General features: G+C 39.4%; 1 protein-coding gene across 11 annotated transcripts in view; it reads left to right on the forward strand.

Moving 5' to 3' along the window:
• ARID1B (AT-rich interaction domain 1B) overlaps positions 1-21,878 on the forward strand; it is a 336,590-nt gene that overhangs the window by 290,138 nt on the left and 24,574 nt on the right. For 4 of the 11 annotated variants that reach the window (XM_080389084.1, XM_080389085.1, XM_080389083.1 and 1 more), the window contains 5 exons: positions 3,093-3,244; positions 10,755-10,864; positions 11,614-11,772; positions 17,724-17,933; positions 21,346-21,550. In XM_080389084.1, coding sequence (XP_080245210.1) covers positions 3,093-3,244; positions 10,755-10,864; positions 11,614-11,772; positions 17,724-17,933; positions 21,346-21,550 — 836 coding nt within the window. The remainder of the gene's footprint in view (positions 1-3,092; positions 3,245-10,754; positions 10,865-11,613; positions 11,773-17,723; positions 17,934-21,345; positions 21,551-21,878) is intronic. The other 7 variants (XM_080389080.1, XM_080389086.1, XM_080389081.1 and 4 more) reach the window with 6 other exon arrangements.

Raw genomic sequence — 21,878 nt, forward strand, 5'->3', positions numbered from 1 at the left:
GGAATTGGGAGATGTAGGAGAGAGTCTGGTAGTATGCTTTGAGATAAATACTTCTTTAATAGTATGTTGGATATGCATTTACTAAAAGCAGCACAGAAGGAAACATAAGATTTTTGACTTAACTCCAACAACCAACAGATGATGCTGTGACCTTAAGCATATATAAATATGTTTAGCAGCTGCTGTGTAACATATTTATAAGTGTTTAGTGACCTGGAGGTTAATCAAAATGAGTTTGGTGATCTCAGCTCAGTTCTTAATGGACTCCACTTCATATTATAGCACTGATGCAGCACAATTTGTCACAGTCGGCAGTCTTTACTCAAAGGAGGCCCACTGTGGAGTGAGAATTAAAGGCTGAAGTAATACCTGATAATTTCTCCCTAAAGAAACTTCCCATTCCAAGCCATCATAAAGCAGAATAATATGTGGAGGAGCTCTGTACAGTGCATTGTACCCAATCTCAGGATAAAACAGTGTTTACTCTTACAGGATGTCACCTTTCAGCATTACTGAATTAGCTCACGGATGCTGCGGTCTGTGCCTTGATGGGCAACTGGGGAAGGACAGAGTTCTGCCAGGGATGGTGCTGAGTCTTTTCACTTTCTGGGCTGTTTCCAGAGATGGAGAGCTGTGTCCATTCCAAGTGCAGCATTACATGGGAGGATGAAAGGGAGAGGTATTGCCTTGCCAGATGAAATTTCAGAATTAGGTTCTGCCATTCAGGTCTTTCTGGATACAGAAGCAATTTTTTTGCACTTCAGTTGCTTTCTTACTGTCCTGGCCAAAGCTAGTGTATTCCTTTTATTTAATTTCCACTCTCTGTCTAAACTGGAAATAGTTTCCTACTTTTTGATTTAAAGCTGTTGTACAGCAGTATGCTTCCATGAGCTACAATTGAGATTGATGTCTATAGAGGGTAACATGAAATAGCCTGTACCTCAATTTGAGACAATGAACAACCCCACAGCTTAGAAGATATACATGCTATAGAAAGTAATTGTATTGAAATATTAGTAGGTAAGGACCAGTTTCAGCTTACCTGCAAGGTGCGTATCTCCTGTGTATTTTTAAAGCTAAAGAAGGACATTGGAGAGAGAGATACCTGTAGAGACATCTGTCTTTTCCAGAATCCCAGCTTTACTCCGTAAGAACCTTTCAAAATCTGTTACTTCTTTTTGAAAACGTAAAAATGAACTTGCACATTTTCTTCATCTTCACGAGTAACTTTACTCAGTAACAGAAAGGATCTCGCTTATCCAGCATAGTAAGAACTTTTCTGTTAACTGCATTTGTTGAAATATAGCAATTTTCAGCTAAGAAAGGGGGTGGGGGGGGTTAAGATACAGTACATAAGAAAAGCTTGATTGTGTGACTGAAATCTTTTAAAGTTGTTGCCAAATGGTCCTGTTCTTCTCTTTTCCCTTTGTAATTTTCCCTTGGAGCATTGCACCACTGTGCATTTTAAATCTTTTCCCTCCACTGCTCATTGCAGGCTTCATCAGGGAAATGACATTGTATGGCAGTTGTCTCCTTCATATCAAAAGAAAGCCTTTGCCTCTTTGCAAGAGTGAAGAAAAGTTTGTCTTCAGAGAGCAAAGGACAAAACTGACTTGGAAAAAGATGCTTTATTTAGATAACACGTTCTCTTTTCCTTTGAAGATGTTCACAATGTGTCAAGAAAAATTAGGCCAAATAGTGCTTTAATGGTCCTCCTCCTGTACCTCCTAAAAAAGAAATTCGTTCCTACCAATTGCGATAAGAATCTGCCATGATTTTGGAGAAGACAAGAAGCCATTGAAGTTATTCAGGGTTGTTGGTTTGGGGGTTGTCTGTTTTGTGTGAGTACTGTGTAATAGCTAAAAGTAGAATTTATACCAAATCTCCTCTTGCTACCAGGACATGCAGCTTTCCCTGCTTGTAGGAGAAAATTAAATGCTTTGTTTTTTGTGAGGAAAAAAAGCTGACAGGTATCAAAGCTATGTAAAGGAGTGGTTGCTTCCTTTCTTGTCTCCTTTATTTGGAAAAACAGCATAAATTTACAGGGGGTACATTGAAGAAACAGGTCTGAGTTTTGTGTTTTCCTATCTAGGCTATGAATATACAAGTAAGTATATTGTTGCATGTGGTTTTATTTGTATGTATGATTTTACATGTCATAATATGTGCAGTCTTCAACTATACCAAGGAAAGGTAAATAATTGTATTATGCATAAAAGAATAAAAGATTATTTTTGAAGTTGGATCATGCATTACATTGGGTTGTTCTGCTTGCTTGAATTGGATTATTTTCTTCATTGTGTCTCGGTTTATCTATAGAATTTGATAAATCAAGTACAAAGCGTACTTAGATACTTGCCAGAACTTAAGAGTATATAAGCTTTAGCCTTCAAAAGTTATTTGATCTGAAGATCTTCACATCTGAAGATACGGAGAATTAAGTAAGCGCTTCATGTAGGGCAGTTTTTCGGGGAAACTTAAGGCTCAGTTATGAAAGCATTATACAGCTATGTGATTAATTGTCAAAACCAAAATAGTTCTGCTGAGGTTTCTTGTTTCAACGAAGTGCAGTATGTAGGTGGTTTTTCGAAAGATTGGGCATAGATGGCATGTACAAAAGATGAACATTGTATTCAATGCAATAGCATCAGATACAGAAATCCGAAGCAGATTCTATGGTACCCATTTTTCTTCTGGTCATTTCACTGTTTTTTAAGCTATGGCAGGTAGGCATTTCTATTACGTGATCAAAATGCCAGCTCACTGGAATTTTTTTATGCCAATACTAGGTTCTAATTTTGACTCCTGATCATGTTGCTTTCTACTCATAGGATAAATAGTATGAGTTGTATTTTTCTGCTGATTAGTTGTGACGTATAAAGACACTGTATACATCTCTGTATACACTCCATTTCTCTCAGATACACAGTAACTAATTCAAGACTAACTCCCCATGTAGGTAAACTGAAATAATTGTGTGCCTTCGCCTTAGTATTGGCAAACCATAGGAGATGTACTCTGTGACAGAACACAGCATCTTCAGCAATGGGGTACATAATGAGACATGGTGTGTGTGCTCTTTCTTCTCGTAGGCAAGGCAATTTTCCTGCCATGAATCAGAGCGGTATTATGGGATCCAGCTCCCCCTACACTCAGCCGATGAACAACAGCTCTGGCTTGATGAACCCGCAGGCTCCTCCTTACAGCATGGCACCTAACATGGTGAACAGTTCAACAGGTAATGGTGGGTAACCTTTCAGCAGTGGCTTTCCTCCATAAATCTGCTTAATGGTACCAGCCCTGGGCTGCTGGCAGAGGGATGGCCTTCTTCGTTCGATTCACCCCTGTTGAGTAGTGTGGAGTGATTCGAAAGTAGGCAAAGGTACTCACATTATTTTGTACAGTAACTCATACGTTTTTCATTAAGTCCTTTTGCACAGCATGTAGATGAGTACAATGTTTTGAACAGTTCCAGGAACACTCGGGCTCAGTTTGATGTAGATGTGGACTAGCAAGTATATGTGTATTTGTGTGTACTTGTCTGCAAGAGGGGGAAGGAGAAAAAACTCATCTTTCAAGAGGCTGCTGTTGCTTTTCAGTGTCTTACTTCCTAAGATTGCAATTTCAGATATTTACTGTGGTACTGGTTTAAAAAAAAAAAAGAGATGTGCACATGCTCTGACTTGAAGATGCTGTAAGTTGAGCACTTAAAGTAATTACTGTGTTCTGAAAATATAGGCCATATTTACTGTTTCAAAAATTCGTATAACCATATATAGGGTTTCTTATTTATTTATTTAAATACCAGTATATGAAATTTAATCATAGCTTCCTTTGGAAGGGGGGTGGAGGGGAGACATATTCAGTGTGGCTGCTGGATTAATCTGTTATATCATGACTTGTGAATTCAGAATTATTTGCAGCTTTGTGTATGACTATGAAGACAGGTGAATGTAGTTCTGGGAAAATGTGCTTTATAGTCCATATTCAGCTTGAACTCCTAACAATTATCCTCCATCAAGATAATACTTCAGTAAAGATCAATTCTTTGATTGGGGTGGGTTTGGATGGAGTTTCAATGACCCTGAAGTGGATCCTCCCAAATACTTGTTCCAGTCATGGAGTTCCTGTGCATGCTTTACTGATTACATTAGCTCTTTTTGAAATGTTGGGGTTTTTGAAGTCTTTCTGAAATCTGGATAGGTTGTGCTAAGGTGATTTGATGTTTGTTCTTAGTTGGCTTTGTTTCTACTTTTGTTTAGAGAAGCCTTATTACTTAAGTTGCATCTTTCCAAGAGCCTGTATTTCAGTATCTGCCTCTCCGCCCTGCATAGCCAGTTTTGTTCCTTCATCCTTTGCCTCCTTCTCTTGTCTTTCCTCCCTGTCAATTTTATATGACCCTGCTTCCTGGGCAGAAAATGACCTCTGCGAGATTCTAGTGGCTAGTATGTCCAGAGGGTTTCTTTCTTCTACATAGGAGCTCCTGAGGCACTTGTGTCTTATTTTTCAAGAATATTATGTTACTTTTTTGGTTAGCAGAAGAAACAGAAAGGAAGCTGTTAATCAGTAAGATTTTTTAAAAAGAAAAGAAAAAAATAAAAATAAAAAGGGCTTTTTCCAGTGCTGACTTGGAAGTCATTGGTTAGTCCAGACAGCACACTTCACTGTCTAGATGAAGAGGGAAAAGCTATTGAAAAGACCATTAGGTAATAGCTTGCTTTTCCCCCACCAGAGCTGTCCCAGGTAATATTATGTTTTGTTTGTGTAGTTATGTGTTTTGTCTGCCTTGCTGAAATAAAATTACTTCTGAGCATTGAAACTGTGCTATAAATTCTGTTTTGCTATTAGCAGAAGTAATTTTTCCCCCTTTTCCTTTGGCCCCAAGAGCTGCAAAAATAACCAACAGCAAACAGATGGCAGAGTGCCCTGCCTAAGAAGATTTATGTATTCCTAAGGAATAACCAGTTTAAAGGAAGATTCACAGAGGTTTTTTTGTTCAGATAATTCAGCCATTCGTTATTTCATACAGTGGAAATCTGTTCAATGCAAGGCCATTTATCCTAGCAGTCTTTTGTATAGGGTAGTCATACTCTTTTTATTGTGTTATGCATTCTGAAATATTAGATTTTTAATAATTTAAACATTTATCAGGGTTTTTTCTGCCAATGCATTTGTGAGGTTTTCTTTTGTTCCAGTTTTATTAATTCAAAGATTATCCAATGGCGAGTAAGTATGAGATGAACTGCAGTTCAGTGCACCTCTTTTCCTCTGTGTGTGAGCAGACATGCATCTGAATTGCTTTATGCAGCTGGCCTCCAGGAGCACACGGAGGGTGTTGGTATGGAGGAGGGCAGCGGGGACTGGATGGGACAAAGAGACCATTAGGTGTGAATATACTGCTGGGGGAGTGCTGCATTTCCTCCCATCCTGACATCCTTCTGCTTGGGTCAAAGAAATGAAGGGCTGAGCTTAAGATGAGTGAAAATACAGTACTTAAAATGATGTCTTGAGCTGGAGGAGCACTTCAGGGTCAGCTCTGGCCCTGCATTTGATGAGGTGCATTTGTTGAGGTGAAGAACTTGCAGGTAATACCTACCTACAGATCTGAAAATGGCATTTTCTGTGACACAAAAGACCAGTTCAGCTATCCGGTTCTTGAGCCTTTTTCCCCGCTGGTGTAAAGTCACAGGTCGGTCAGTGGGATAAACCAGGGTTCGGTCAATGTGTAGGGCAAAAAACAAACTGAGTGGCTGCTGATGGAGTGAAGTGTGAGCATTACTTAACTTGCACATATGCGCTGAGCACGATCAACTGTGGTTTCAGTTAGAGGCCAGTGGAAAACTAAGGTAAGCAATAGGGAGAAGTTCGTTTCTTGGTTGTCTGGGTTTTGGAGAGTGCAGTTGTGTTGCCGGTTTTGAGAGAGCAAGGTAGGTTTTGGTTCTATTCATTTTAATCAAATGCACTTTTAGGTTTTACTCTAAGATAGAGGAAGATTGCTGATGCTGATGGAATTCTTTTCATATGGTTTTGGAGCTTCAATAGAGCTAACTATAACACTGGTTTTGCCACACGTTTTTAGTAGTATTTATAACTCCTCATTACCGGTTGATCCCTTTTTATTCCTTTAGGTTTTTTTAATTACTGTCACAACTGAAAAGAAAATTGTGTTGCAGTTATGCATCCTGGTACTTCAACAGTGACTGTAGATCAAACAACAGATCTATAGCTTCTGCTAATGTAGGAGAGTTTAGGAACACAGAGATTATGAGATCAAAGAAGACAGATCCTTCTGATAGAGTATCCCATCCATAACAAAAACAAAAGCTTCAAGAAAAAGTGCCAGAATCCCTTCACAATTACGGAATAAACTGCCATTCAGAAAAATTGTATAGCCTCCTCTGTCCTTCTGCTATATGAGTTCACGTTACCCATATATATTTTAGATTTTTCCCCCTGTTTTTTAGATTCAGGCTTTAAAAATATATATAATAAAAGGAAACTTTAAAAACCCACATAAGTAAAATAATAGTTCTGTATTGTGAGCCTTGTTAATTCTAGTGCAGATTGCCTTTAAAAAGCAGCAGTGTGGAGTTTGGATCTCAGATTTCTGTATTGTGCTTGCACGGAAACTGGCACTCATAATCCTTGCTACCTCTGGAGGTGAACAAAACAATAAAAAGGCATTAATCTCCTTACTGGCACAAGGATCCTTTCTTGATTTCACTACCTCTGTCCTACTGAAACCTTCCGTTTTCTGGGTATTATTATTCCCAACAATTTTTTTAACATCATAATACTTTATATAAATCATGAAGTTCTAGGAAAAGTTACTTGCACTAAAGGAATACAAAGGATGCATTTAAATACATCGTTAAAAGTAGATGCGACTTTTTCATATACATTATGTGTATTTGACTATTTATTTGGATGAACCTCTTATAGAGAAAGGAATCATGTTTATGATTGTGAAGCATTTTTTAGAAATCTTAATTGGTTTTCTTGGGTTTGCACCTTGGTTACATTTTTCTGAAAAATGGAAACCTCCATTTATTTCACTATTTTTTTTTGCTCTTAACGTGTATCTTCATATAAGCTATTACTTTATGCACATTTAAATAAACTTTCTGGAGGATGTCAGCAGCTGGTAACAGCTGAAGTATCCCATCACCTATACTCCAAACAAGCAATGACTTTGATCACATGGTCATTGTGTGACTGTAGATCAAGCCAGCTAGCTCCTGGCACAGATAGACGTGCGTCCCAAACTGCGTACACTTATCATCCCTCAGAGGAGACTTGGTAGGCAGAAAGGAGGCACAGCACTGAGACCTTGGAGGCCACTCCTGCTTTTCAGATAAGGTGCCTGAGCACCCTAAGCTGTGCTTTTCCCCAGAGGTGGACGGTCATTCATGGCAGGACATTAAGCAATGCTGTTGTCCCTTTTCTGGTTTTCCTGTAGGCATAAAAGCAGTGGGGATCCTCTTGCCAATTCCACATGAGTCACAAATTCACTGCTTTTACTTTTTTTTTCTTGGTTTTTTTTTCAGAGGGAGAGTGCTAAGGGTGACGAGAGGAAGGAATGTCTTACAAAAGATGTTATGTTCTGTTTTGTAGAGTGTGATTTGTTATTGCTCTAGCAATAAAGAGAAAAAACAATGTTTGTGTATCGCTGCTCCTCCAGTATTTCATCATCTGGGACTGATAGAGCAGCCTTTAGCAAAAGGGAATATTTTGCTTTTACTCATGTCAGTATCTGCCTTTGAGTACATTAAACTCAGTGTGGAATAGTTAATTCAGGACCTTGACCCATACTTGCATTTTGAAATCATTCTGGCTCTTAAATTCTTATAATAAGCCAGAGGCTAGTACTTGAAACCTATTCACAATACGGTGCAACGCTTTCTGAGTTAGGATTTCCCTGTTATCCTCCTCTCTAAAATGTTTTATCCTTTTGTCTGCACTTCACACACAGAATTATTAGTACCCGTGTAGAAAGAGAGCGTGTCTTATTTTAGCAGTTTCGTGACAGTAACAGTATTTCACTGCACAGAAAGGGTCAAAACAATGTTCTAGCTGTACTGCTTTGCTAAAAAAAGTGAAGGAATGTCTGTTTGCAAATCACTGGAGAGTACGTTTGGAAGAAGTTATAAAACAGCATTTCAACAGTGAATAGAAGAGTAGCTGTGGACACATCTTGTGTAAAAGCTATAGGGAAACCAGACAACCTTGAAGTTCTGCTCTTACAGAAAGAAACAATATAGATGAAGTAAATAAAAAGTGAAACAGAATTTGGGAAACTTTATTATTTTTTTCATACTTGTCTCCCAACTCCTGATAGCTATATTTGCACATGCCAGCAAGAAATATTCAAAAGCTGAAATGAATCAGTATTCTTACACTTCTAAACATGATTAATACAGTCAGAATATGTGTGGTAATTTGCAGACTAGAGTTGCTTGCCCTTTATGTTGAGGTGTTAAACCTTTCTGGAAAAGAAATTTTATAAAGGAATTCTGATGGAAACGGGACTACCAGGAGTGGGCACAATTGCTGCATTCTTTGTAATAGAAACAGGATGTGCCAACCTAGATACCCAGTGAGGTATAAGCAGAGGATTTAGCCATGCAGAATTCTGGTGAAGAAGCATGATTCTTAGCTTTGCTTTGTTTGACCTCTCTAAAATTGCTTTAGAGGGGAAGGGTCATCTTTGGTTGCTTTGAAACTAAAACTAAGACTTCTTTTTTAGCGCTTTCACAGCATGAAATGTGTTAATGGTTAAAATGGATTTTGTGTAACAGTTCTGCATCCCAGTTTGAGACCAGACTGTGGCATACATTTGACCATTTTTTACATATATTTTTTAAAACGTCTAAAACAAAAATAACTTTATTTTAAACTGTGGAAATCAAAACTTAAATGTGTTAGGCTGCCATCCTTGACTTAATAATGGTCACAAGCTGCCCCAACCCAGCAAACAGAGTATAAGGGCAAAATGCATACGAATCAAATGCTTAGTGGATACTGGCTTCCCAGTATCTCATTGCTTGGCTGTTTTGTTGAGGTTTCACACACATACATAAAAATAACAGCATTTTTAGCTGATCCCAATAGATTTTTCTCTGCAGCTGCATCACTTGAAAAAGGCTTTTTGTTCCAATTCTTGAAGTCTTAAGTATTGCAAGTAATTTTTTTTTTTTTAAATCTCAATTATGATTTATGTGTTGTGATGACTTTAAGGGCTTGATTGGGCTACAAATGTGCTTTGAAAAAACAAGAAAATGTGCCCATGAAAAACACCGGCAGTTCAAAGCTGAATATTGAGCATACAGTTGTAAACTCACATGGCACATGGCTGGATAGGTTTTTTTGGCAGACGCGTAGTCTCAACCTGCAGTGATGCTAAAGATATTAGCAAATTAGCACTGCAAAGCTTGCCAGCGTATTCACCAGAGTCCTGCTCATGCTCTCACTGCTGTAATTAAAACTAATTATTTTCTAAAACATAGTAATACATGAATATGTGCAATAATCATTTTGTAGTGGGCAATGTGTGAAGTATTTTTAAAGCTTCTTTTTCCCCTCCTGTCTTTGGCTTGCTATGCAGCGTGCTTGCTGCCGAGTGCAAGCCAGCATTGTCATTTTGCAGAGAGACATGCTAGTCTAGTAATGACCAGATTTTTTAATGTTTTTTTTTAAACAATGATGCTTTGCTGATTCTTAAAATTTGTAAATTGGGGATATGTATTTTTTCCTTTTTATTACCTTTTAGCTTATTCTGTCCTATGTTTTTCTTATCTCACATCTTCCTTGAAAGAAGGGCATGAGAGGGAGAAAAAAGGGAGAGAAAGGGAAGCTACTCCAGCCTTTTCGTAAATGCCATACACATGGTTTCTGCAGGGAAAGAATCACCTTGTGTCTTGCTGTTGTTTTCTGGTTATTTGCATTGATTCAGTGTCATGGCACCTCCTAGCATCTGCTCTGCCCAGTATTTTCTGTCTGTTTATCTGAATGCTTCTTCTTGCATCTTTCTAGAAATCCAGGAACCCAGCAGCTCTGCAGCAATAATACTACACTTAGCACTTGCATCTTCAAATAAAAAAACCCCTTAAACTCCTCACACCCCTGGGAAGCAACTGCATGCCATTACCAGAGAAAGACATTTGCGCGTTCATTATAGTCCCACCTCATTTTGGCAGAGGGGAAGAAGTTCAGTGCCGGTTCTCCAACAGAGCAGAGTTTACAGCTTGTAATTCTGTACTTAAGGCTCACAGTGGCAGAGCCATTCATACTGAAATCAGTAGGAGCAGGAATTATCTGCTGGACACCAACCTTAATACAGACATAACTGGGAAATGTGGACTGTTTCTCAGATTCAACATCGCAAGCAAATTGCACATTGTTTGAATTTACATTCATCTGTTGCTAAAGGGAAGGTGCAGTAGTTACTAAAATAGACTGTTCTGTTAAGGGGTAGTGGTTGAATGTGGAGACAGTTGAAGGCATGAACAATTAATTTTACTCCATAAAGTGGTGGTGGTGGTTGTTGTTATTGCATGGTGCTTCTCTTACATTTCATTCTCTTATTTCCTCATTTCAACTGAAGAGGTTTCCAGGTTTCCGGATGCTAGAATAACAGGACAGAGGTGGGATAACCTCTGCTTCACGTGGTGCCGCAATCTTGCAGCAGGAAGCGTTGTTTTTTCCTACAAAGCCAAACATAGTCATGCTTAACTGTTTCTCCTGTTTTTGATTAGCACCTATGGGTCTTGCAGATATGATGACACCCGGTGAGTCCAAACTACCCCTTCCTCTCAAAGCAGATGGCAAAGAAGAAGGACCCCCCCAACCTGAGAGCAAGTCAAAGGTATTTACCACCTCCGCACGTGGTGTTGGTTCAGCCCGCAGAAGTCTGCTGTGTTGTCCTTCATCTTCTGGTTTTGGCCTACCCACTTCTGTTCTTTCCTGCATGCCTTTCCATTCACGTGCAATCTCTTTGTTTGTTTCTTTTTCTTTTTTTTTTTTTTTCTTTTTTCCTTCATTGTATGGATCTGAAAGTTACTAGTTCTTACGGCATTTTAACTTGCGGGGGCAAAGCAACCCAAGCCAAAAGTTGCGTGGGGATTCGGCTGTGCCAGGTGGGTGGGAAAGAAGGGTCTTGCCTGGTTTCAATACTTGCAGCCATTTTTCTCTGCCTTCAGTTATAGCTTCCTGTTTTGGCCGCCTCAGCAGCAGCAACATACTTTAATATTTTGCTTTCCTGCCTTATTTGATAAAATAAGGTGAACAGCTTGGTTTTTTTTCTTTCTTTCATAAGGGGAAACCCATGCTTAGCATTCCATGTGAGCTTGAAATAAGCATGGTGGCTTAGTGACTTTAGCCAAGCATCCAGCAAACTTTCCAAATTATACTAATTAACAATGTCGTTTTAATACCTTTTATTTATATATATAAATATATTTATATATGTGTGTGTTTTCTGTATGTGTCTCTCTGTTTATATATATTTTATATATAAAAATTGGTCAGTCTGTTAAACTGGATGTATTTTTTTTGTTTTTAATAAAGTTTGCCCTGCCTTTGTCATATTATTTTTTTTTTATTCCTCTACCACAGGATAGCTACAGCTCTCAGGGTATTTCTCAGCCCCCAACCCCAGGCAACCTGCCAGTCCCTTCCCCAATGTCCCCAAGCTCTGCTAGCATCTCCTCCTTTCATGGAGATGAAAGTGATAGCATTAGCAGCCCAGGCTGGCCAAAGACTCCATCAAGCCCTGTAAGTGGCTCTGGTTTTTTTGGTTTTTGTTTATTTTTTTGTAATTAATTATATTTTAATGCTTGCTTGTTTGTTTTGTAAATTCTTTTCTTCATTATTTATCCACTAAACAGTTTTCTTTCTTTATAACACTGGGTACAAATTCTGCTCTCGGACACATGACTGTAAGTTCCACTGTCCAGCTTCAGTGGGGCCTGAGCATGCTTATCCAAGGGCAAAATTTGTCCCAACAGTACTTTGAAATAAGAAAGAGTAAAATTGCGTGCATCATGCAAGTGTGCTGTCTGGTAATACAGCAGTTGTTGTGAAGAAAACATCCTTCCTGTAATGCATCAGCTTCCAAGCATGCCTACTGTGTTGTTAAGGACAATTCCATTTCTGTTCCTGGGCCCAAACTCCTTCACACAACTGACTTCGCTCTGGTTGCTGCACTTGTCATTGCTAGGATTACTTAGTAAAAAAACAAAACAAAATGAGAATTCTCCCCTATTGAAACTAATATCCATCAAAGTTTAAATTGTAGACTCAGCACCATGAAAAAGCTGCCTTGTGCATTTTTGAAACATTTTTAATTTCGAATTGTGTATTTGGAAATACAATCATTAGGTTATCAGGGCACAGTCTAAAATGAAATTACTTCTGATTTGCTTCATTCAGTTATTTTGAAATAACCCAGATTGTGGGTAGAAAAAACTGATGCATGTATGTTTTTAGAAAACTATTTTTAGATGAATAATGTTTAGTCATTCTCATACAGGTTGTAACGAAAAACCTGAGCAAGAGACGCATGGAGCTAAAAATTAATTTCATTATATATCTATCTATAGATACACACATAGAAAATCTATATACATATATAGAAAAGAGAATGAAGACATAAGCTGATATTGCCTACGGGGAGCAAATGTCCACTTGGTCATTTTTGCTTTGTTTTTTTGAATTAGAAAAATATATGTTGTTCCTCTTTTCTTTCTTTTTACCGAAAGTAATAATGATCATAATTTGTCTGTAGAAAAATCCTGAAAAATATTCTTGTGAGGAATGTAAAGGGTTTTTTCCCAATGTTAATGTGCACTTAAAATTAGCAACAATTCTTGATAAGAACTTAATTTTCACAAAGTGATACGTTGAAGAGTATGTCTCAGGGCAAACAGAGGAAGGCCAATTGGAGGGGGAGAGATCTGCCATCCAAAAATGAGACATCTAGTGAATCCCCTGAGCAAAGGGGCAGCATGGCATGAAATGTACCACCTGAATGTTTTGATGTTTATTTGGCAGCGACTTTGAGTCTCAGAAGGCAGCTGGTGTTACCTGTTCCCACAAAGTTTCATCTTTTTCTTAACAGCATTTCTGAAAGCATGGTACCAAAAACTCACCTTAGCTTTCTTTGTAGCAATGTTTTGGGTATCGTTTCTTTGGGTGGTTTTCTGGAGGAAAGCAAGAGAGTTATTCCACAGGCTGTCTTAACACACAGAGTTCTTTCTCTGCAAGGCTACCAAATGGTAATGCATTCCTGAGCTCATTGCATACACTGCATAACAAATCCTAGAGTCACTGTGAACATGTGGAGGTTTTTTCCATGTAAATATGCCAAAGTATAGCGTTGGAAAAAATAAATGGGAGAAAGTTTGTGCTTTCAGTTTCTTCTGAATGCCCTTCTGTCCAAATGCTGCTGTGTCTTTAGCTTCTGTTAACTTCTTGGTACAGAAATACGGATAAATACAGTGCTTTGGAATGGCAGAAAAATAAGTGCTGTAAATTAGCTGATCCCTTTTTACCTGTGAAGGCCAGTGTATTGGATAACTTCATTGACTTCAGCAGCAGCCTGACGTAGACTGGAACGATTGATTGCAGGCATTCCGTTACACTTTAAAACAGCCTGAATTTGTTCATTAAATCCCAGAGCTGCTTCATTTGCTACAACTGCTGTATTCCAGCAGAGGATAAAAGCAAGGGTGAATGGTCTGTGATTCACTTCACAGTATCCCTGTGATCCTACTAAGTGGATCCTCTCTTTCAGCAGTTTTATATGGAAGTGAGGCATGAGAAAACGTGAAGAAGGAATTGCTGAACATTATGTTTTGAGGGCTCTTCGTGTGCATCAATAGCAGGACACTTCTGCTGTACTAATTTTGCACGTTGTGTACATACTTGACAGTGACAAGGTGGCTTTAAAATTCTTTGAAAAAAATTTCAAGTGTGGGTGTGAACTATGCAGGGTTGTTGCAACGTGAATAAAACAATATTTTATGAAAACCCCATTAAATGCTGTTCACTGCCCATAGATACTTGAGAACGTGACAGTGAATACACATGAATAGTACTGTATCTCTGTGGTGCTAGCCGTGAGGGGCTGCAGAGTCCTTCAGGAGGAAATCTTGACAAGAGGATTGTGTCCTGTAAAAGCGCCTGCTAGGGATTGGACTTTGGCAGTTTTTGCTGCCTGTGTATGCACATTGTTCTGTAGTAGAATAGGTCTATTTAATAAGTGTAATGTTGGCAAATTCATTATTGAAGTGGGGGAAGTGAACAGTAGATAGTTCTATAAATACAGATGCTAAAAGATATGTACAGAAACAACTACCCACTGCCTTAATGTGAAAAGAACTCCTACAGGAATTTGTGTTGCTCTGAAGGATTCTGCACACTCACTGTACAAGGGTCTGTATATAATACAGTTTTAACAGGTGGTAGGTGTATTGAAAATAAAGTATAGGGTTCAAAAGATACGATATGGGAATTGGCTTTGATATCCACATACTTTGGTGGGGATTTTTAAATCATCTATCTAAACATAACCAGTCATGCCATCTAGAAGAGTGCTAGGGATTGAGGGCAGAGTAGAATATAACTACATTGGTAAAGGTATGTGCCACAGGCTTGAAGTAGCATTCTTTTATCACCAAAATTGCCAACAAACTTAACAGAAGAAAAGCTCATGCTCGGTATTCTTCCCGCGTTGCCTGGCATGCACTCATTTTAGTTAACAATCTGATAATGGGATAATTTTGTAATAAGCCCGTATTTTCTGAGGGTTAACATTTACCTATAGGCAAATTTAGGCTTCCAGCTGAATCTGCCTTTGTGGAATTGAAGTTTGTTTGTGTGTAGACTAGCTTGCACACATCTGTCATTTTTATATGTTTACATTTATAAAAATAGAGAAGAGGAAAAGCTCTTTACTCTTGAGGAATAGCATTCTTCCCTGTAGTGCATTCTTCTAAAGTTAACATTTCATTTTAGAAGAAAATTGCACTCGTTTTACAAAGCATGACAACCTGAAAGCTCACACAGTAAGAAACACTTCTTACCTTCTGTAAGCTGTGAAAAGTTTTCAGATTATACTGTCATTTTAGAGCCTGCTGCCACACTGCTGAAAAGCATCATCATTTGAGATGTATAGTAGAAAAACCCAGAATGAAAAATTCTTAACTGTTTCCATTCTGCTCTGAATCTGATATGAAAAAGACAATCTTACCGTATAAAAATGAAAATGTAAAACTGGTAAATCTGAACTTTCTTAATCATGAGCTGCCATAAAAGTGAAATAGAAACTATTTTCTTGCCTCATTTGTTAGAATATATGCATATACAAAATTTGTCAGGTAAAACTGCAATTTCCCACCTTTGTTTTCATTAGAGTTCTTTGGCATCATAAAAGTAAGATTAAAATAAATGCTGATGAGCTGTAAAGCAGCTTTGTGCTTACTGCCATCGGTACTGGGGTGGCTCCAGTTTATTCAGCTGTCCAAGCCCATGTGATCATGTATCGGTTCTCACTACAAAATTGGATTAGTAGCAATATGAGTTGCCTAATTCCCTCTTTCCCACTCACTGCCAAAAGGAATCTTTGGAAAAAATGCGTTTGCTGAAAAGAGTTGAACTGATTTCCTTAAACACCGAGATACGTAGCAAATTATGCTTTCAGTAAACTGGTTGCCATTACACTGTTAGTTTGTGCTTTCATTGCATAATCTGCAGGACTCATGTTGTAAGTACTTTCCTGCAAGCCACGTAGTGTATTAGTAAAACAAATTCAGCCTTGACTCTGACTTCAGTAGGAGTTGTAACACAACTGAATCTGACCCAAGTACATTCCTCAGTGCTCCTCATTTCAAGGTACGGCAGGTAATAATGCATGTCTGTAGGAAAGACTACTGCAAAGAAGTTACAGTATCAGGAAACAAGGCAGAAAACTTTATAGGAGGCTATTTATTTAATTAAAATGAATATCAATTCACTGGAAAGAACAGCAATGGCTCATGGAACTGCTGGGTCACCCCCCTTGGCTTCATATCTCTTTCCTCCTGGCTCTCCTCCAGTGTTGCCAAGTTTCAGCTAATGGCTGATACAGAGCCTGTCATATTTTCCAGGCTAACATGCAAGATGAATGGTGGCAGTGCTTTTAAAATCATTGGCAGTTGGATGCTACCCCACTGCATCTTTCATGGTGTCGAGTGCCAGTCCTCACCAGCGCTGTGTGGGGACATGGACAGAGTGGGTGGTTCTGTAGCATCTGTGAGGTACAGCTAGGGTCTGCTTTAGGAATGTTAAATTATAAATAAGGTCCTGTTTGATTCAGAATAGTGCTGTCTCCTGTTCAAAGTAGGGAGAAGGCAAGGGAGGGAAGGAGTGATTGACTAGATGAGTTTAAAGAAGTGTCTGCTGCGATCAACCACAAAGTTGAGGATTTTACTATACAGACATAAAGGATATGTTTCCCTTCATATATTTGGCTCCTTTCCTAAAGCTTTATATCAGTCTTTTTCTTGTGTGTAATTCTGAACCGCTCCCATCTTCCACTGCTGAGGACATCACCTTCTGCAAGCAGGAGGGTTTTCCTGCAGAAGCAGCAGCCTCTCTCTGCTATCAGGTCAGAGGCAGCTCAGATGGATAAGGCATAGTCCATCCGCACATGGCACAGAGCCCAGCTGACAGGGTTATATTGCACAGTCAAGATATGGTGAGAAGTTAGAGCTTGTGTAGCAGCCTCAGTGCTTTATGCCATCTCCGCATAAAGGGCATCAAGATAGCATGAGCTTTCGTTAACTGTGAAGCCCAGCAGGAAAATGGGTTTGCTCCTGCATTTCTGCCACATGAGAAACAATTCTGCTCTTTCCACCTCTTTTGCGTTTTGCACAGTGGTGGTTCAGTTCTGATGGCTGTGCATCCCTGGTTTTCCCCAGATCATAATACACGTTCTCTTTGCAAGGGAGGACATGTGAGACGTTATCTTCTGCCCTCTTCCAAGGAAGGACAGCGGTAGCTACTCACAGGCATTATTGGCAGTTCACAGAGTATTGCCACCAGTCTCCTTGTACTGTCAGGACTCTTGTTCACCTCGCTTTTTGGCTAGTGGTGGTATGAAGAGATAGTGAAGTGTAACCATTTGTGACTCTTAAAGGGAGCACCGCTCTTCAGTGTGCTAGTTTGCCATGATCCATGCTTTAGGCTACTTCTGTGCAATTCCTGTTCTGGAGGAGCACTTTCAGGTTTTCTAGCCCCTTCTGGGGGTCAAAGAGGAGAAGGTTGATTTGGTTTGGTTTTAGGATTATGTAAACTTGTGTGGGACAAACGGTTTTAATTTTACCCAAATTACTGCTTGCAAATCACTTCCAGATAAGTGGATGAGAGGCACTATGTGAGAGCTACCTCTTCTTAAAATTACATGAGGCAACATCAGAAACTTGCCTTCTGGGATCCAAAGTTCAGATCAGTGAAAGAAATATGAAAATGGGGAGTTTGGGCCCTTTATTTAAAAAGCTGAATTTTCCGTATATGGACAGAATGTACTGTTTGTGCCTGAACTAGTAGCCTTCATTCCTGACTGTTGTGTGATAGCTTTAGTTTGTTTGACATCTTCTCTTTTTCAATGTTGTGAGTTTCTTACTTTCTTTTCCCTCCCCCTCCCACCCTTCCCCCAACTCTTTTTTTTTCTTCTTGCGATTTAGAAATCAAGTTCCTCTACCACAACTGGAGAGAAGATCACTAAAGTCTATGAGCTAGGAAATGAGCCGGAGCGCAAGATGTGGGTAGATCGGTACCTGACGTTTATGGAGGAGAGGGGCACACCTGTGGCCAGTCTGCCAGCTGTGGGCAAGAAGCCCCTGGACTTGTTCAGGCTCTATGTCTGCGTCAAAGAGATTGGAGGTTTAGCACAGGTGAGAAGAAGTGCTTGCAAGTGAACCATTTGAAAAGGCAAAACACTTTTTTTTTTTCTAGATTATTTCCTGCTGGTTACATCGTTACTTTTTCAGCCCTGACAACGTTGTTGAAGGAAATAGTTTTGTGCTGTAATACTTGTCTAGAGTTCGTTTTGGGCTGTGTAATTGCCCTAAAACTCTATAGAGTTTGGATCAAAATTGACCATTTCTATAAACAGATGAAATTGTTACCCGTTCAGGGGAATCCAGTAATGCCACTAAGAGAAGAAAAGAGGAGGAGACCATTGGATCAAAGTTAGGAGTAAGAAACAGATGACAGAACTGAAGGAAAAAGGAAATTTTGAAATCCATCCTTCCCAGATAGGGATACTGCCTCTAGGACTAATCAGTTAATCTCTCCAGAGAAGTGGCAGATACATTCTTGAAACAAAGTCCTTCATTCCAGACCTTTCATCTCAGAGTGTCTCTGCATGGTACGTTTGTTTCTGAGACATACACTGTGCATTCCCTGTGTTTGGAAAATGCTTACAGGATATTTTGGGTTGCCTTACAAACATAACAGTTACAAGGAGAAGGTGAATTACTTGATTGAGATGAAGGAAAATGAAAGCAGGAAGAGCTGAGAATAACAAAGTCACAGAGCGAAGTTTTGGGTTGTGTTCTCACCAGTTAACTGGAAGTTTTGCAAAGGGATGTTTGGAAATCACTTGTGAGTTCTGCAAGACTGACCACCGCAGACCAAAACTAAATGTTTCATTGTCTGGCACCATCAAAAGGTAAAGCAGGAGAAAATGGTCAGCATTTGCAGCCTTGGATTTGCTATTCAGAGTCATTTGTCCTTGCCTGATACTTTTACAAATCATCCCTTGCATTGAAGGGATCACTTTTCTAGGTACTAGAAGCTACTGTGGAGTGCTGAGGCCCATAATTTCTATGGATTTAAGAACATTGGTGGGTGTTCAGTGATTGGCAAGATGAAGTCTTAAACATAGCTATGTAGATAAATTTGTGTATGCAATATTTAATATAAAATAGATAATATTTATTATTTAAATAGATATAATTTTACATTTATTACAAAAACTGAGCTCAAAAATATGGCAGACAAATTGGATCTTCAGAAAAAGAGCACATTTTAATAATCTGTGTGGTTAGTTCAAGAAAGAAATGTCTGACATCAGTTAGTGCCATTTTCAGTGCTGTTTTTAATAGTACACTCACAATGTAGGATTTGACTACTGAATTAGATCATTGGCCCTTCAAGTCCAGAGAATTTAGCTATTCCTGTTGTGAAAGGAAGGCAGAGAAACCTAATATAGTTCACCTTGCCAGCTGTTAAATGCTGTATGTAGGTAAGAGATGTTATCCTGACATTTTTAGTAATCTGCTCATGCCCTCCAGCATCATAACGATGTGATTACTTTTAGCTCAGAAACTTTATTACAGGTAAATCGTATTGTGCGGCTGCTCTGCCTCATACAGTGTGATTGTGCCCATAGTATGACTTTTAGCATCAAAAATTAAGCAAGGTGGGGGGCGGATGAGATACTGTAGAAAGTCATTCATGTTCGCTTATTATGGAAATTTGTTTTATTTTGGGACACTCAGTGTTGACTTGCACTGACAGACATTATGCATTGCCAAAGAATAGATGCTGTTCACTGAGACTGATATTTGAAAGAGCTCCAGTTCCAAATGCATGTGCTTGAGTACTGGTAAAAATTGACAGGCTCCTGTTTTTGCTGGTGTGCCCACATGAATGGTCACTGTGTTTATCTGTTTGGGGGTATAGAGAGGTGGAGAGCCTTGCTTGCCGCGCTTTATTTAAACGTATCTGTGTGATGCTCTCCTAAAAAGCTGTTGCTGCAAGTGCTGTCCTCCACATCTCTTGATTCTGCCTGGAGAGTGACAGGGAGTGAAGCTGTGCAGCATTGGTGCATATTCCCTGTCTTAATAGTTGCAATTGATGGGGTCCCAACATGAACAGACCAGCTGTTGGCAGTCTGCTTTTAAATGCCAATATACTGGGCATTTAGGCATGAATGTTTCTGTTTGCATTATGCAATGTGTTCTTTACGCACCACTTAGCTGTAAGTCAGTAGGCACAAAGGGCTGTGTAACTGGATTTCAAGCCTCAACAAGGGGCAGTTTATGAAAATCTCATCTCCTTCAACTCCTGGGTTCTTGCAGGATGTACCAGAGAATAATAAACACTTAGCATAGCCATGCCAACCTGCTTGCTGTTAATGCTATCCTCAAAAGATCTTTTCTGACTGACAGCAGTTAGGTGTTACTAAACACTGAGAAAAATGAAGAAATGTTTCCTTTGCCGACACGCAGGCTTCAAAACAGTATGGCTAATGATAACCTTCGTAGCTATACAAGTTAAATTGGAGTCATTCAAATCTCAGGCCTCAGGGCAAGTAGCAGTCATCATGAAATCAGGATTCTTCCCCAACAAAAGCTGAGATGCTCGGATGTGTAAAGCCCATTTATTTCAGTGCTGCCTCCCCTCCCTAGCAGTTGCACAACTGGTCGAATGAACTTTGGGGCATCAGGTATTACAGCAAAAAACCTGGCTGCTGTGAGCAGTACTGCTGAGCAAACCAGTGGCGTCGTCCAGGATGACAAATTAACTTTGCTGTTATTACCGATCAGCTGTGTTTGAGGAACTCACGAACAGAGTATTTCAATATTCTCAGCCTTACACTGCAAAGAAGACTCACAGCAGAGCTGTGCAGTCAGCACTGTAATACAGAGTGTTGCTGGACTAGCCCTGTGTGTTTGAAGTCTGCCTTAATTAATTAAGGGTCCTTGCTTCACTCTGCCTCTCACCTTGCCAAAGGATCATTGATCTGTCCCTGCAAGATGCCCTAAAGTGAAAGGATTTGAACCAGGAATTACAGACTGAACTATTTGACAGCTGGTGGCTATTTTGGAGAAAAATTTATTTTTCATATCAGTGCTCAAATACTTAAATTGCAGACTAGCAGTGTTATTGCTTTCTAAATTAGTTTTTAGAAGATGCTTTTTAGTTAGAATAGGGTGGGTGTGGGTGGGTGTCAGAGAGGGGGAGAATAAGCGTGAATGTGCTTGGAGATGGATTGCTAACTGAAGAGCATAGGCCCTGGAAAGAGCGCAAGGCATTTAAAAGATGAACCGTGCAGAAGACTCTCCACAAGCAAAGCTTTTATGTAGCTATCAGCAGGTTCCTTAATGGTTTTATAACTGTAAATGCCGTCTATGCATTACTGCGTGTGGGAGTAATGAGCATTAGTTAAAAGAGGAAAATAAAAAAAGTAAACTAAGGCATTAATTCTGCTTTTTTTTTTGCTTTTTTTTTTCTTTTTCGTCTCCTGACTTAAACCATGTTGCTGCAAACCAATGATTCTGCCGTTTATTTTGCTAGGTTAATAAAAACAAGAAGTGGCGTGAGCTGGCAACTACCTTGAACGTTGGCACTTCGAGCAGCGCAGCCAGCTCCCTGAAAAAACAATACATTCAGTACCTGTTTGCCTTCGAGTGCAAGATTGAGCGAGGGGAGGAGCCCCCTCCAGAAGTCTTCAGCACTGGAGATACTAAGAAACAACCTAAGATTCAGCCGCCATCTCCTGGTAAGTCAAAAATCTGCAGCCTCTTCCACTATTTTTTGAATGCGAATGATTCTAGGTTGCAGTTTATATATTTAGCAGCATGTCTTGCTAATGCTGGAAAAACGACAGGGATAAATACGTTGTTGGCATCTTCTTTTCAAAGTTGGAGCTAGCTCCTGAGTCAAATCTGATTTACCTCCGAAGGGCCACCCGCAGTCATGTGTCTAGTTTGTCATTGCTCACTCTAAGATGTGAAGACGTGCGCGCCAGCATACCCTTAATATTCAGATTTACAACGGCAAGGTAAAAAGAACAGCATTCTGCACAGATGTGCACGCACTGTAAGACA

Source organism: Falco punctatus (genome assembly GCF_963210335.1).
Source record: "Falco punctatus genome assembly, chromosome: 5".
Taxonomy (NCBI): domain Eukaryota; kingdom Metazoa; phylum Chordata; class Aves; order Falconiformes; family Falconidae; genus Falco; species Falco punctatus.